Source organism: Akebia trifoliata, chromosome 3 (assembly GCF_017979445.1).
Source record: "Akebia trifoliata isolate Shusen 1 chromosome 3, ASM1797944v1, whole genome shotgun sequence".
Classification (NCBI taxonomy): Eukaryota; Viridiplantae; Streptophyta; class Magnoliopsida; order Ranunculales; family Lardizabalaceae; genus Akebia; species Akebia trifoliata.
In genome coordinates, this window is record NC_141377.1 from 38,078,481 (window position 1) to 38,095,255 (window position 16,775).

The following is a 16,775-nucleotide window of genomic DNA, read 5'->3' on the forward strand; positions in this document are numbered from 1 at the left end:
GACTTTTGTATTTCATTTTCTAGCTATCCTCAGAATTTGAAGACATAAAAATTGTTGAAATGTCATATGTGAGGTTTTAGGTTGATCAATTATAACTTACTAGTTCACTCTCATGAGAACTCATTTACGGATACTTTTATTTGGGACTCTTAAGCTTCCATCAAAAGTTAATTTTTTTAATGGCCTGGTAGGATTTTAACTATTGATCACCTATAGAAAAGTCTTTGGGAACCTCTTTATTATGTGTAAGGAAGTGACAATGAGACAGTCATTTAGATTAAAGTAATTGTGTCTATAATCTAAGCTTCATGAGGCGAAGTGACAACTTACCATAATATGTTTCTTCTATATTTTCTTCTTAACATGAAATTAAATATTCAAATATATATAAATTTATACACATACATTGTACGGATACGTCAACATATCATGTTTGTAGTAGACTATGTGCTAGACACTTCGTGCATGTGTGGGTCAACAACACACTTGTTCATGTCTTTGTAACCATGCTTTAAAAATTAGTTTAGCACAGTGTCTTGGCCTAATCCATTGAATGCCACACAATACTTCTAAAAGTAAAGTTACAAATATGAAATATAAAAACTGGTGCAAAAATTAATACAAATTGTAAATCCACCTTAATAACGAGTATTATCAAAAACCCCAGGCTCATGCACGAAAAGCTCCCGACCATTCATTGGCACTATTCCTGCAATTATATCTTCTGCACGTTTCCTGGTTGCTTCTATCGCTCTAGCAGATGCATCTGCATCCTACATAACCAAAAAACCACCCATGACACTACTTACTGTCAAGCACTATTAATAAGTGAAACAGAAAGATCAATAGTCAAAATTTTAAAAAGTAAACAGAGAAGATAGGTTGTAACGCTGCACAAGTTCAACCCAAAGACCATTAGCAAATCTTTTAAAGAGAAGAAGCATTGTCTCTAACCCATCACTACATAAATGTGGGATAGTTGGTAACTAAACCATTCTCACATGTGAGAATGGGATAATGTTTAACTGACCCATTACTATAAATGAGGACAGCTTGTAACCGAGTCACTCTCTGTAACTACTAACTATGTTGTACAGTTGTAACCATAAAGCCCTTTAGTTATAATAGAACTTTCGAGTGATCCAGTGTAGATCACATTCCACAATTATCTATATTTTCAGCAACTTTACATGGAATCAGAGCTTTGATTCCTGTATTGTTATTCGTTTCGTTCCATTTTTTATCTTTTGGGTAATCTTCATGGATTCTCAATCTTCAACTCTTTTGGCTACTTATGTTGCACCCACTGTGGTGTCTTTTAATACTCTTTCCAACCTTGTTTCAGTCAAGCTTGATAGAAACAATCATCTTCCCTGGAAGGCACAAATTCTTCCTGCAATGCAATCTCAAGACTTGTTTCGTTTTGTTAATGGCACCAAGGATTCACCACAATGGTTCATCACAATTTCTGGTAGCGGGCACTCGTCTACTCCTGACCTTCTTACTAATCCACAAAATGTTAAGTGGAAAAGGATGGATCAACTCATAGTTAGTTGGATCAATTCGACCTTGACCGAATCTATCTTAGGACAAATTGTGAGCATGCAAACAGCCCAAGAAGCATTAGATCGTCTTTTCTGCTCTAGATCTGAATCTCAAATCCTTCAATTAACCCAACAACTACATAATATTGAAAAAGGGTCCCTCAATGACTGAATATCTTAATCAGTACAACTTTGGAACTCATTCATGCTCACAATTTGTCCTAAGGCATCTGACCTATTAGTGAGCATGCAACATTTTTTATTTGATTAAGATATTCAGTCATTGAGGGACTTATTCATGCTCCCAATTTTTCCTAGGGCATCTGACCTCTTCGTACACCTTTGGGCGTCCCTTTTCCAATTTTCTAGGCAAGCATGGTATATTTCAACGAGTTTCTTATCCAAAAACTCCACAGAAAAATGTAGTGGAATGAAAGAATCACCATGTGAAGGACACTGGTTTGTCTATGCTATTTCATGGTAATTTACCCAAATCATTTTGGAATGATGCCTTTCACATGGATGTCTATATTATTAATTGACTTCCATCATTGACTCTAGGCAAGCGTTCACCTTATGAGATTCTTTTCAAGTAAAAGCCTGATTATGCCCATCTAAGGGTATTTGGCTCGACATGTTATCCTTATATTGGTGACAGGGCAGTCGATAAATTAGAATTTCAAGCCAAGGCATGTGTGTTTCTTGGTAATGGGATGCATCACAAAGGCTATAAATGTTATCATCCATCTTCAAAGAAGAGGATTCATTCTCGGCATATTGTCTTTGACGAAACTCGTTTACTCTATGTTGATGCTCCTATGGATACTCATTATCTTTCTCTGTAGTTTTCTAATACCAATAACATGGCTGCACCTGCATCCTCTACATCGCCACCCACTTCTTCCGTTACTTTACCTTCTCCATCACAAACCCACAAACCATCTTCCCCTCAACTATCTTTAGATCACTCAACTTTTTTACCATCTATTGCACATGTTCATGTTATCTCTCCACATACTAAGTTAGATGCACCTTCTCTCCATCAACCTTCTTTAACCAATGTAGCAACACCTATTTCTTCTACCACATCCTCACCACTTGTCCAGTGTCATCACAAGGTCACTTGAACCATGACTAAGAAACAAAAACCCAAACTTCTCTCAATTCGATACCCAATTCCTTCATGTTTTTCCTCTCACCTCGAGTCTGTTGAACCTTCTTCTTTTCGACAAGTCTCCTTCAACCCTAGGTGGGTGCAAGCCATGCACAAAGAATACGCTGCACTTCTCAAGAACAACACCTGGAGCTTGGTGCCTCCACTATCCAATCAAGCAATTGTTGGCTCTCATTGGGTATATAAAATAAAGCAAAAAATCCGATGGCTCCATTGATTACTATTAAGCTCAACTTGTTGCCCAAGGATGCACACAAACCAATGGCATAGACTAAGAAGAAACTTGCAGTCCAGCTGAGAAGCCTACGATTCGGATTGTTCTTAGTCTTGCTCATTGTCAAGGTTGGCCTATTCGGCAACTTGATGTATGTAATGCCTTTCTTCATGGTTATTTGAAAAAGATAGTTTATATGAAGCATACGTTGGGTTATATTTCCTCTTCTCATCCTTTGCATGTGTGTCGCCTACATCGAGCTATTTATGATTTAGAGCAATCTCCGAGAGCTTGATTTTCTCATTTTAGTTCTTATTTATTGGAATTGGGTTTCCTTTGCTCTAAATCTGATTCCTCCATGTTCATTCGGCGTTTTACTTCTAGCATCCTTATTTTGTTGTTATATGTTGATGATATTATTTTCACTAGGTCTTCTAATGATACTATCTTCGATTTGATCTCATCGTTACATTCTCGATTTGACATGAAAGATTTGGATTCTCTACGATATTTCTTGGGCATCGAAGTGCATCGTTCTAACGTTGCAATGGAGCTTATTCAAACCAAATATATTCTTGATTTGTTAGGCCAAACAAATATGTTTCATCTAATCTAATTGCGATTCATGTTCCCCCTGACCACCAATTGTCTTCTTTTGATGGTTCATTGCTCACGAATCCCACAGAGTATCATAGTTGTAATTTTAGAGAAGAAAATAATTTGTCTTCTTATTCTTCATAATGCTTGAGTGCAAGGTATATATAGCAAAGAATACTAACCAATCTATAACTTACTTTCCTATAAAAGATGAAAATCTAATTAGAATACTAACAAATCTGTAACTAACTTTCCTATAAAAGAGGAAAATCTAATTTCTGCAAAAAAACAGAAAAATATGCATAATCATAATTTGTGATACTAACTCAGATTTTATTTGATAGAAAATAAAAAATATCCTAACAGTTTTCCTAAAACTTCGACAGCAGTACACTACTATGACCAGACCCGATATTTCCTTCGCAATCAATCAAGCATGTCAATTTATGAATCGTCCTCAAACATTACATCTGATTGCAGTCAAATGCATCTAATGCATCTTGCGCTATCTTAAAGGTACTTTGGGTTTTGGTATACGATTTACGCACTCATCATCTTTGCAATTACGGGCTTATAGCAATGCCGATTGGGCTGGCTGTCCCGATGACCATCATTTAACAACTCATTTTTGCATATTTTTGGGTCCCAATCTAATTTATTGGGGTTCTAAAAAGCAACCCACAGTTTCTCATTCCACTTCGGAAGCTGAATATCGTTCCTTGGCTCACAATACAGCTAAAATCACATGGATTCAGTATATTATACAAAACCTAGGTGTTTTCTCCCCAAATTTTCCTATTTTATTTTGTGACAATCGTAGTGTGACTTGCTTAGTTTCCAATCCTATATTTCATGCAAGGGCACTTCGCATAGAGGTTGATTATCATTTTGTTCAAGAACGAGTTGCTCACGATTCTCTCCAAGTTCAATCTATTCCAAGTCATTAACAGGTGGCAGACATTTTTACCAAAGGTCTTTCTTCTACGAATTGTCTATCGTTGCAATCCAAACTGACTATTCTGGATGTTCACCCACTCAGTTTGAGGGGTATTGGTAAGGAGAAGAAGCTCTCTGTCTCTAACCCATTGTTAAAAGAAGTCTGTAGTTAGTCATTTGACCAAGTCTTCAATAATAGTAGTTTTTTAATTTAGTATTGTTGAGTCTGTTATTTTCTCCTGGTCTTTTGGTTGTAGTTACAAGTCAGTAAGAATGTGTTTTAGTGGACCTATTCTTATGCAATAGTTGGAAGTCCTTTGTTATGTTTCAGCTGCTTGTATGCCTATATATAGGCTAGTTTCAGTACGAATAAAATAACTCAGTTTTCCTCTGTTCTGTGTTCAATTTATCAACTCTCTTCATACTCATATTATACTAACAGTGGTATCAGAGCCAAGTTAGAAAATCAGTGAGTTAGAAGCAATTTAAAAAAAAAAAAAAGAGTGAAGCTAAGAGAGCCAAAAAGAGTGAGGGTGAGTCTATAAAACTGAGACATTGCCAAAAGTGAGATAAGAGAGGTTTTGTGAGACAATTTTGAAGCAGCAGCTTACCATTTTTTTAGGTGCAGCAGTGATTATGGCCTCTGAAAATTTTGTTCAACCAGCAATTCCACGCTTTGATGGTCATTATGATCATTGGAGCATGTTGATGGAGAATTTCTTTAAGTCTAAGGAGTATTGGCAGATCGTTGAAGTTGGAGTGGTAGAACCAGCAGCAGGCACAATGCTAACAGACCAACAAAAAACTGATCTTGACGGACAGAGGTTGAAGGATCTCAAGGCCAAAAATTATCTCTTTCAAGCAATTGATCGCTCAATCTTGGAGACCATTCTTTGCAAAGACACCTCCAAGCAGATTTGGGAATCTATGAAAAAGAAGTATCAAGGATCAGCAAGATCAAAAAGGCAGCAACTTCAAGCTCTTCGTTCGGAATTTGAAACACTTCGGATGAAGTCAGGAGAGCCAGTTATGGATTACTTTTCACGGACGATGGCAATCGTCAACAAGATGCGTATCCACGGCGACACTATAACAGATGTTACAATAGTAGAAAAGATTCTTCGATCAATGACTCCAAAATTTAATTACATCGTTTGTACTATTGAAGAATCGAAGGATCTCGATGCACTTTCAATTGATGAATTGCAAGGATCATTGCTGGTTCATGAGAAAAAAATTATTCAGCAAGATAATGAGGAGCAAGCTCTAAAGGCTTCAACTGACAACAACGCTTCGACGCCAAATAGATCAGCAGATCGAGGTCGAGGGAGAGGCAGAGGAAGAGGAGGCCGAGGTAATAAAGATGGAGGCAGACAATATCAAAAATCTGATTCTGACTTTAGAGGCAAAGGGAGAGGACGTGATCAACGACCAGACAAATCCAAGGTAGAATGTTTCAGGTGTCACAAGCTTGGGCATTATCAATCTGAATGTTACACCAGATTGCCCCAAGACAAAGGAAGGTGGGAGAGATCGAATTTTGCAGAGAAGGAAGAAGAAACTTTATTGATGGAGTTCCATGTAAATGAAAACAAGCTTCGACCAAACATATGGTATTTGGATACAGGCTGCAGCAATCATATGTGTGGTAGTAAGTCATTCTTTTCTCATTTAAATGAAGAATTTCGTACTATTGTAAGCTTTGGTGATAATTCTAAAGTAAATGTTATGGGAAAGGGTGACATTCAAATCAGGACTAGAGATAATAACATTGAGACTATGTCAAATGTTTTTTATATTCCTGATTTGAAAAGTAATTTATTGAGCCTTGGACAGCTACAAGAAAAAGGATACGAGGCTACAATTAAGAATGGTGCTTGTGAAATCCATGATTCTAAAAGGGGTCTAATTGCTCATGTTAAGATGACAGCAAACAGATTGTTTCCACTACAAGTTGAGACTCTTCAGAGTTGTTTAATGGTCAAGGAAAATGATTCAACATGGCTTTGGCATCTTCGTTATGGTCATTTGAATTTCAATGGGTTGAAGACTCTTTCTCAGAAGAACATGGTGACTGGGCTTCCTCAAATTATTCCTCCCAACAGAGTATGCGAAAAGTGTGTTGTCGGCAAACAACATTGAGAGCAATTTCCACAAAGAAAATCATGGAGAGCGAAGAAAGTCTTGGAGTTGGTGCATTCTGACATTTGTGGACCTATAAACCCATCATCTAATGGAGGTAAAAGATACTTAATTACCTTCATTGATGATTATAGTCGAAAAACTTGGGTTTATTGCTTGCAAGAAAAATCAGAAGCTTTTAGTGCATTTAAAAGCTTCAAGGCACATGTTGAAAATGAAATGGGCAAAACAATTAAAACTTTTCGTACAGATCGTGGTGGAGAATTTTGCTCAAAGGAATTTAATGTTTTCTGTGATGAGCATAGTATTCGGAGACAATTGACAGCAGCCTACACACCCCAGCAAAATGGAATCTCGGAGAGGAAGAACCGAACAATTCTAAATATGGTGAGAAGCATATTGGCAACTGGGAGAGTTCCGAAGAAATTTTGGCCAGAAGCAGTGAATTGGAGTGTCCATGTTTTAAATCAGAGTCCTACATTTGTTGTTCAAAACATGACACCAGAAGAAGCTTGGAGTGGACGAAAGCCAACCGTTGATCACTTCAGGATTTTTGGGTGCATTGCATATGCACACATTCCAGATGAGAAGAGGAAGAAGCTAGATGACAAAGGTGAAACATGTGTCTTTCTTAGAATTAGTGAACAATCCAAAGCTTACAAATTGTTCAATCCTACCACAAAGAAGATCGTCATCAGCCGCGATGTTGTTTTGGATGAAGAAAACACTTGGAATTGGGCTGAAAACAGTCCAGGGCAGCAGCAAATACCTGTGAGTTTTGATGGAAAGGAAGAAGAAATGCAGATGCAACCACCTCCGTCGACTAGTACTACATCGTTGCAATTAGATCAGTAACTACAACAACCACAAGACTCCAACGAAAATCAAACAGTAGAGGAAACTTCTCGATCTCAACGAATCAGAAGGAGGCCAGCATGGATGGAAGATTATGAGGTAAGTGGTGTTCAATCTGATAATTATGATACAATTGCTCATTATGCTTTGTTATCAGATTGTGATCCCATTACCTTCCAAGAAGCTGTCAAGGATTCAAAATGGCAAAAAGCCATGAATGAAGAGATTGGGTCTATAGAGAAAAATAATAGTTGGGAGCTAATCGATCTTCCAAAAGGACATAAATCCATTGGTGTTAAATGGGTTTATAAAACAAAGTTGAAAAAAGATGGGGGAGTTGACAAGTACAAAGCTCGGCTTGTTGCAAAAGGGTACAAGCAGGAACATGGTGTTGATTACAAAGAGGTGTTTGCTCCAGTTGCAAGGCTTGACACTATTCGTTTGGTGTTATCCATGGCTGCCCAGAACTCATGGTTTATTTATCAGTTAGATGTGAAGTCGGCATTTTTGCATGGAGAGTTGGAGGAAGAAGTCTATGTTGACCAACCCCTTGGATATGTGAAGCAAGGCTATGAGAATCAGGTATACAGGTTAAAAAATGCATTATATGGACTGAAACAAGCACCAAGAGCTTGGTACAGTCGCATAGATGCTTATTTTACTAAGGGAGGTTTTATCAAATGTCCATATGAACACACACTTTACACTAAATATGGTGCTGATAAGAAGATTTTAATTGTGTGTTTATATGTTGATGATCTCATTTATACTAGTAATGATAAAGCCATGCTTGCTGATTTTAAGAAGTCTATGATGAAAGAATTTGATATGACAGATTTGGGATTAATGCACTATTTTCTTGGCATTGAGGTGATGCAATCATCTGCTGGTATTTTCATTTCTCAAAAGAAATATGCTCTAGAAATTCTAGACAGGTTTAAAATGAAATATTGCAACTCAGTTTCAACTCCAACTGAACATGGTCTGAAACTCACAAAGAATGGAGCAGGTAAAAGGGTAGATGCTACTCTTTACAAGCAAATTGTTGGGAGTCTTATGTATTTGACAGCAACAAGACCAGATATCATGCATGTTGTCAGTTTAATCAGCAGATACATGGAGAATCCGACTGAAGTTCATCTCTTAGCTGCAAAGAGAATTTTTCGCTACTTGAAAGGTACTACTGATTTTGGAATTCTGTACAAAAGTGATGAAAATTCAAGCTTGATTGGATTCTCAGATAGTGATTATGCTGGAGATCTTGATGATAGAAAGAGTACTTCCGAGACTATGTTCATGTTCAATTATGGAGCTATTACATGGTCTTCCAAGAAACAACAAATAGTGACTTTGTCAACAACTGAAGCTGAGTTTGTTGCTGCAGCATCAAGTTCTTGTCAAGCTATTTGGTTACGCAGGATACTTGAGGTATTATACAACCAGCAACAAGGTCCAACTTTGATTTACTGTGACAATATTTCTGCAATAAGGCTGTCAAAAAATCCAGTTCTACATGGGAGAAGCAAACATATTGATGTGAGGTATCATTTCTTGCGTGATTTATGTAAGGATGAAGTTATTGATTTGGTGTTCTGTAGAAGTGAAGATCAGATTGCAGATATTTTGACCAAGCCCCTCAAGCCTGCTGTTTTCATGAAGCTTCGAAGTATGCTTGGACTATGTTCTTTAAAGGATGTTCAAGGGTGAATGTTGCAAGGTGCTGAAGTTTATTCCTAAACTGAATTCTGCAGATATCAGTTTAAGGGAGGGTGTTAAAAGAAGTCTGTAGTTAGTCATTTGACCAAGTCTTCAATAATAGTAGTTTTTTAATTTAGTATTGTTGAGTCTGTTATTTTCTCCTGGTCTTTTGGTTGTAGTTACAAGTCAGTAAGAATGTGTTTTAGTGGACCTATTCTTATGCAATAGTTGGAAGTCCTTTGTTATGTTTCAGCTGCTTGTATGCCTATATATAGGCTAGTTTCAGTACGAATAAAATAACTCAGTTTTCCTCTGTTCTGTGTTCAATTTATCAACTCTCTTCATACTCATATTATACTAACACCCATCACTACATAAACGTGGGACAATTGGTAACCAACCCATTCTCACATGTAGGACATTATGTAACTGAGCCATTACTAAGAAAGTGGACAGTTTGTAACCAAGTCACTCTCTGTAACTACTAACTATGTTGTTCAATTGTAACCATAAAACCCTTTTATTCATGATAGAACTCTTGAGTGATCCAGACAGTGCAAATCACATTCCACAATTATCTATATTTTCAGCAACTTTACCAAATCAGATCCCATTACATAACACTAAAAGGTCATATCCACTTCTTCCACCCGTGTATGTATGGGCATAGTGACAAAATTCTTTCATTTTTTTTTTTTTTTTTTTTTTAAATGTCACGATTAAATTGCGATTCTTTCAATCCCGAGCTGTTCACAAAGCTTTGAAAATTACATTCTAATACAATATTTGATATTATCTTCCGTAATCTGGTTTAAGATATGAATATACCTTTTTTATATACGTAATAGTGTATATTCTCATCTTTCCAATTTTCTCCCCCCGTACTTCCCAACTTTAGCCGGGGGTTTTTTTTCGCATTTTTCACTTGCCAAATTATTCCCAAATCCCGACTTTGTCACTATGCATATATGGGTAGTAACCTATTCAATCTCTTCCCCTTTATGGAGGATAAAACCTTTCCCGACGACATTAACTAATTCTTTGTAACATTGTTAGGAGTACAGAATTAGCAAACCCTTAAAAATAAAAATAAAAATAAACCCTAGAGAAACCATACCTTATGGCGCTTCCACGAGAGGAACTGGGCTTGGGTCATGGGCTGGGTCTGGGGCCTGGACCTGGATTCCTCATCTTTCTGCACTTCTTCCTCACCCATCTTTTTTCTATTTTGCCTTCGAAAATCGAACCTGAAACAAAGCGATAGAAGTTTCGAGCCTTTTTTTTAAGCTTTTCTCCCACTTTCTGTTTGAGAGCCATTCGTTTTTAAATGTGAAGCTAGATAACCCGTCTTTCGAAACATGCCTTCCTTGACCTCAGTTGTCGAGCATTAAACTAATCTAAAATGACTTCAATACCCTCATATTCAACCTTCAGCCAAAAAAATATATTGAGAGCTGCTATTAACACCTCAACTTTTACATGGTACCCTCGAATTAAAAATAAAGAAAATAAGTAAATGATTGAGAATAAGTAAAAGTTTGGTGCCCATAGAAGTTCTTTTCTTTTTCTTTTTTCTTTTTTCTTTTTTTTTGAGATTTAAGATTTTATATTAGCCCAATCATAATTATAAACAACTATTGAACAAGTGTTATAATATTTTATATTATTGAGATAATAAATTGAGATAAACCTTTTATAATATTTGAATGGTGTGTTAAAATCTTTTATTGTAGTGTCATAAATATTTTAAGAAATTGATGTGTAATAAGTAAAAGTTGAGATACCAATAGCAGTTCTAAAAATGTTTCAATGATGATGATCGAATCAAGAAAGGATTGGCTTTGATAAACTCAGTGGATCGGGTTTGATCAACCTTTTTCGACTAGAATGTTACCAAATTCAGATTCTATAAGGTTTAAATAGATTCCAAGAAAAAATAAAAAAAAACTACAAATGAGATTTTTAAATTCGCATTTCATCAAATTTGTCTTAGCTAAAATCTATATCTTGTTCTTTTGAGAGTGTAGAATAAAAATATTATTATGTTAGGTGATTCATTCATTGATTTAATTGGCTAGTCCTTCGAATATGAGTTTCCTATAGCTGAAATTTCTATCTTCTTCTTGACATTTGAATGTTAAGAAAATAATATTTTGATGGTGAAGAATAAAAATATTAGAGTCATGCCGGGGTGACATAGGATTTATTGTGATTCTCACAATTCTGACGTGGAGATGCATGTATAACCGTAGATGATTTTTTCTCGTATCGTGAGGAAATATATATATGGTTATGTGCACATGTGAGAATCGTAATAAATACCTTGTGTCATTCCAGCATTTTGCAAAATATTATTAAATCAGGTGATCCATTCATTGATTTAATTTGCTAGTTCTTTATGGGGAGAAATTTTTGAATTATAATTTTGTGAATGCGATTACAACAGATGTTGGAAAATATATTATAAGATGTATGTCTGCATTTTATACTATGGGCTCCCAATGCGAAGGCATAAAAAATAATTTGTGAAAAAACAAATGATCCCCCCTTATGAATAAGAAATCCAAAGGTTAATATTGACAAGACATGTATTGTGTGTTAGGGTTGTCAACGGATAACTATCCGATCGGATAGTGCTATATCCGAATTCGAATTCGAATTCGATCAGATATCCCTAACAAACATTCGAATTTGAATCCAAAAAATATATCAGATATTTGATAATATCTAATCCGATAAAAAATCCTATAAATACTATCATCCTCAATCTGTCGGAGTTTGCACAGTCGAAATGACGAAACCCACAGATTTCGTTCAAAAAATCACTCCAACTAGTTCAAATCGATCGGAGAGAGAAAGAAAGAGAGAATATGTACCTAAATGCTCGTCGGCCGAAGAAGACGTATCAGAATTCGCACAGTTGAAACCCACATATTTGATTTCCTCCGAAAAATCACTCTAACTGGTTCAGATCGGAGAGAGAGAGAGAGAAAAAAAATACGTACCTAATGCTCGCCGATCGGAGAAGATAGTGGTTATGAAGTTCGCTCGAAACCCGTCGTTACGTCGTGTAGTTCTTTACGATTTTAGCCATTAAAGTGGGTTAGAGAAGATGAAATTTTAAAAATAAAATTTTGTTGTATGAAACGAATACATAACACATATATATACATATATAAAAGTTTTGTTGTAAAACATAAATACATAATATATATATTATTATCGGAGCAGATATTATCGAATCGAATATCGCAATATCCAAATTCGTATCTGAAACTCGTTCGAATGTTCAAATGACATCCGAATCCAATATCCAAAAATTTCGGATAATATCCAATTTTTTGAATTCGAATTCGAATTCAAATTTCGACTATCCATTGACACCCCTATTGTGTGTCTGACAATCATGATGATGTGTTTTATATTATATATATTTCCAAATCAAATCCTATTCACCATGTTAAAACTGAAAAATATGACAAGAAAATTTGAGGGGTCAAAGCCCCAAATTTTAGAAAGCCAATCTTGATGGCTTGTGACCATTGAAATTTTTTATGATCCCCAATTCGACAGCTTAAAGCCATCAAATTTCTCCCATCCTTCATTAATTTAACGGTTTCGGTATATTGAAAAAAAATTGACAATGAAAATTTTGACGCCTTACTCCGTCAAATTTTATGAAATTCGACGGTCTTGGGGCATCAAATATGTTCATGTTGTAACTGCAATCCAAAATTTTGAATTTTCTTATCATTTTGTGTTTTTTTGGCTTAACAAGCAATGGATGGTTTAGTCAATGTAAAGGTGGATTCAACGAGATTAGAACTTAGGTCATGAGATCAACACTCTACCATCATTTACCAACTTAATTAGCTAAGTCGATACCTTATATTGGATCAGATCTTACCAAATATTTGAGCAACTCCAACAAGGATATCCATAAATACTAATCATAATGATTAGGCATTTCATTATAGAGAGCAATTTTGGATATTTAAAAGGTATGTACTCCAATCATACTATCCAAATGACTTTTTATAAATATTTTAATTTTTTTTTTAATCATAGTCAAAATTCAGTTACAACAATATCATACTCAACTATCATCATCCTTTGTCACCAGAAGGTATAGATTGTACATCTCACTCTATTTTTTTATCATAACAAATTATACTCTTCAAAATATTTCAAAATGGAGAGAATTGCATATTGCGTTGGAGACCTTTATAAAGGATTCTAACTCTCCAAAATGACAGTTGGGAGGGGGAGTAGAGTGTGTTGGAGTTGCTCTTATTTCAGATTAGTACTAGAATTTAAAATGGTTGATCAAATCTAAAAAAGGGTCTTATTGGATTAATGGCATTTAAGAACCAACTTTCCCTCGAACTCACCCTTGCCTTCATTTTATTACTCATTTAATTGAGCCTAAGTCATGAATTTAAATTTTGGATTTTGGTCAAGTATGAATCCCACACGAGACAATCTATTTTGCAGAACAAAGAACCATAAAAATAAAAATAAAAATAAAAATAAAAGATGAATAAGAAGAAAAAAAAAACCCCTAATCTCAACCATGATACCTCATTGATGAACAATAATGGCAAGCGTCTTTAAAACCATGATCTAAAGAACCTTAACATTATTTTCATTTCTACTTTTGAATTTTAGGCCCTAACTTTATGATTAGGCCCTTAGAAGGCTTTTGGACCATAGGGTTTGAGCTGATTATAAGTATACTTGGGCTTTTAATTAATCAAAAAATAATTCCACATCATCTCAAGTCCATGAAATAAAATAAGCAACAAGCAAAAAAGAGGCATGGGGATCATGGTTCAAAATATCCAACATAACAGCTGTATTGATATTGACCAAGATTACAAAACATTGACCATGTAACATTGAATGTTTTGGGAATATTTTGGATTGTATCAAAAAATTTAAGTCATGACAATAACGGAATTCTCTTTATTGAAACATTACCTTGAAATGAGATTTTAAAACTTGATGGAGACTTTGGGTTTGGTTAGTAGAGAGCTAATTGATTCAATCCAATCTAACAAACTCCAAACAAAATAAATCAAATAACAAAACATCCAAAACCTAATTTATGTCTAGAAAAAATAAGAGACTCTATACTTAAAAAACTAGGGATTATATTCCATAGGGTCCAATGTAAAAACTAGGCATGCAGAAAGCCAATAATACAAAAACAAAACCCAACAGAAAGAAAACTCAAAAGACACAATAATCAAAGTAATTCCCCTCACAAAAATGGTAAGAAGACCCATCTTCTCTGCTCAGAAGAAAGAACAAGAAGCAGCAACCACACTAACAATAGCTAAAACAAACGACATCGAAACAGAAATGGCATCAGATTGAGCTGGGGATAGAGCCGGAGCTGTGGCACTAGAAGACCCTCCAGTAGGTGCTGCAGCTGGAGCCACCGAGGTTGATGTTGGTAGACGAGATTTAGATAATTTGGGAGATGGAGCTGAGGATTTTGGTGGATGAGCTACAAGAATATAACAAAAGATTTATAGAAACATGGATAATTTGCATGAATGGAAACTTGATTCAAGATTGCAAGATTGTAACAAGGATGTTAGAGATTTTATATTTTGTTTTACAAAGTATTACAAAGTGAGAACATTTATGTCAAATTCATTAGAAGATTAGAATTTTGTCAAATCGTTTTTGAACAAACCATAGTCACAATTAAAAGGGGTTGTAAGACATTAATTGAAAGCTTTAAGAATGTTAGAGCATTGCATGTAACATGAAATATGTTAACTCGGCATGTTAACCAACCAACTACTCCAAAAGATGGATCTGTTGGAGAGGGGGAGAGCAATGAATATTAGAGGGTGGCGGAGCTTAATTGGGCTATGACCATGGTTATCCAATTTTTCAGAAAGGTACCGAACCATGAACTGGTTCAAACCAAACCAGTTTGTGATACAGTTCGTTGTGGGTTCATGAGATGTAGCGCTCTATTTTAATTTATTTTTTAAAAATTCCCTACCTCATGTAGGGGTGCAACTTGGTTCAGATTGATGTCAGATTGGATCAAACCGACATAGGTCGGCTCCATTAAATAAGAACTAGAATCAAACTGACCCAAACCGAACTAAAGTCGGTTTGGTTCGGTTCGGTCTGATTCTATGAGTTGCCAATATTTTATAAATTGTAACATTTTTTAATGAAAAAATAAACATATAATAAAAACAACATTTCATCTGATAAACCGCTAATCTATCCATGTAAAGTCATTAGTTTATCCATGAAAGATCATTAATCTATGTCCTAACATCTAAAGTAATTCATAATAATTATTATATATTTATTTATTTATTGCATAAGAGTTCGATTCGGTTCAGTTCTATATAAACTTGATCCGAGAATCAAATTAATTGATTCTCCATTTTCATAACCCGGGACCGAATCGCAACTTGTTCTAAACCGAATCAAACCACCCCAAAGCTATTGGTTTGATTTGATTCTCGATTTGAACCGGACCAAATTGTACCTCTAACCACATGTTGATAATATTTGAGAAAGAGTCATGATAATATGACTTGCCTAGTAGCATACTCAATCGACTCCATGATGTGACAAGTTTGGAAACCGTAGATCTGTAGACCTTGAAATACACGGTTACACTTCCCAATAAAAATGTGTATCCCAAGGGAGTTATGTATCTCGAGACGTATAGATCTACGGTTCCCAAACTTCTCCACGTCAGGGTGTCGATTGAGTTTGCCACCTGGCAAGTCATATTATCAGGACTCTTTGAGAAATCCCCCTAAAATTTCAAACAAATAACAAGGCCTTTTGACCTTGGTCTTTATAAATAGACTAATGAAAAATGACCAAATAATGCTGATTTTTGTGTGATAGTATACCCATTATAAAAAGAGAAAGATCAAACCCAGTTGAATTCCATAAGCACAAATAAAACAAAACAAGATTAATCTAGAACAGGACCAAAAACACACCTGGAGCAGCATCAGGAACACCAGAAACTGCAAGAGAAAAAAAAAACATTATTAATCAAAATCCTCCAAACCCAAAGAATCCAACAATAATCATCAAAACTAAGAAAAACCCGCAGATCAAACTAGAGAAACCCAAAAGAAAAAGAAAAAAAAAATCACTGACGTCCACAGGTGCTCATGGATGGAGCATTGACCCCACATGCAGAAGGAAGAGTCATGGCCTTTGTTACATTCAACACAACACCCATCTGTGCACTACTCTTGAATGCTTCACATGGACACTGAGCATCAGCCTTCAATACCATCTTCAACCCATTACAACACCCACCTTCCGGCTTTGTAACCTTACTCCCATCGCTCACAAATGTCAAACAATCAGCCATATTTAAGATAAGTGTAGAACAGTCAACAGAGGGTGCTGGTGCATTATGAGGTGTGGCACAGCTTATCTCTGCAACTGCCCACACAGAGAAAACACAGATAACAAGCAAAAGTTTCACCATCTTTAGAGGATTATTGAGTGACTTAGAGAATAAAAAGAAGGCCAAAATTCAGCTAAAGTTATAGAGGTTTTGAAGGAGGTTTAGTGAACTGAGGGAGAGGAGGTGTAGAGAATTGAG

The 16,775-nt window shown here is 35.6% G+C and overlaps 2 protein-coding genes across 2 annotated transcripts; both read right to left on the reverse strand.

The window, feature by feature from the left end:
• Nucleotides 1-366: 366 nt before the first annotated feature.
• On the reverse strand, nucleotides 367-10,482 carry LOC147406774 (zinc finger CCCH domain protein). Its single transcript, XM_086434979.1, has 2 exons — nucleotides 10,278-10,482; nucleotides 367-773 (listed from the first exon to the last, which is right to left on the reverse strand). The coding sequence occupies exons 1-2, from the start codon at nucleotides 10,374-10,376 to the stop codon at nucleotides 639-641; spliced, it is 234 nt and encodes a 77-aa protein (XP_086291105.1). The 5' UTR covers nucleotides 10,377-10,482; the 3' UTR covers nucleotides 367-638.
• A 3,786-nt stretch (nucleotides 10,483-14,268) lies between these two features.
• LOC147406775 (non-specific lipid transfer protein GPI-anchored 31-like) lies at nucleotides 14,269-16,775 on the reverse strand. Its single transcript, XM_086434980.1, has 3 exons — nucleotides 16,319-16,775; nucleotides 16,156-16,182; nucleotides 14,269-14,672 (listed from the first exon to the last, which is right to left on the reverse strand). The coding sequence occupies exons 1-3, from the start codon at nucleotides 16,656-16,658 to the stop codon at nucleotides 14,458-14,460; spliced, it is 582 nt and encodes a 193-aa protein (XP_086291106.1). The 5' UTR covers nucleotides 16,659-16,775; the 3' UTR covers nucleotides 14,269-14,457.

What these genes read in the sequence shown, in the direction of transcription:
- LOC147406774 (XM_086434979.1), bottom strand. Translation starts at nt 10,376, where the DNA reads ATGGGTGAGGAAGAAGTGCAGAAAGATGAGGAATCCAGGTCCAGGCCC. An exon ending in TCTCGTGGAAGCGCCATAAG is followed by an intron (nt 774 to 10,277) that starts GTATGGTTTCTC and finishes TTGGTTATGTAG; the next exon opens with GATGCAGATGCATCTGCTAG.
- LOC147406775 (XM_086434980.1), bottom strand. Translation starts at nt 16,658, where the DNA reads ATGGTGAAACTTTTGCTTGTTATCTGTGTTTTCTCTGTGTGGGCAGTT. An exon ending in ATCCATGAGCACCTGTGGAC is followed by an intron (nt 16,183 to 16,318) that starts GTCAGTGATTTT and finishes TTTCTCTTGCAG; the next exon opens with TTTCTGGTGTTCCTGATGCT. An exon ending in TGTTCCTGATGCTGCTCCAG is followed by an intron (nt 14,673 to 16,155) that starts GTGTGTTTTTGG and finishes ATATTCTTGTAG; the next exon opens with CTCATCCACCAAAATCCTCA.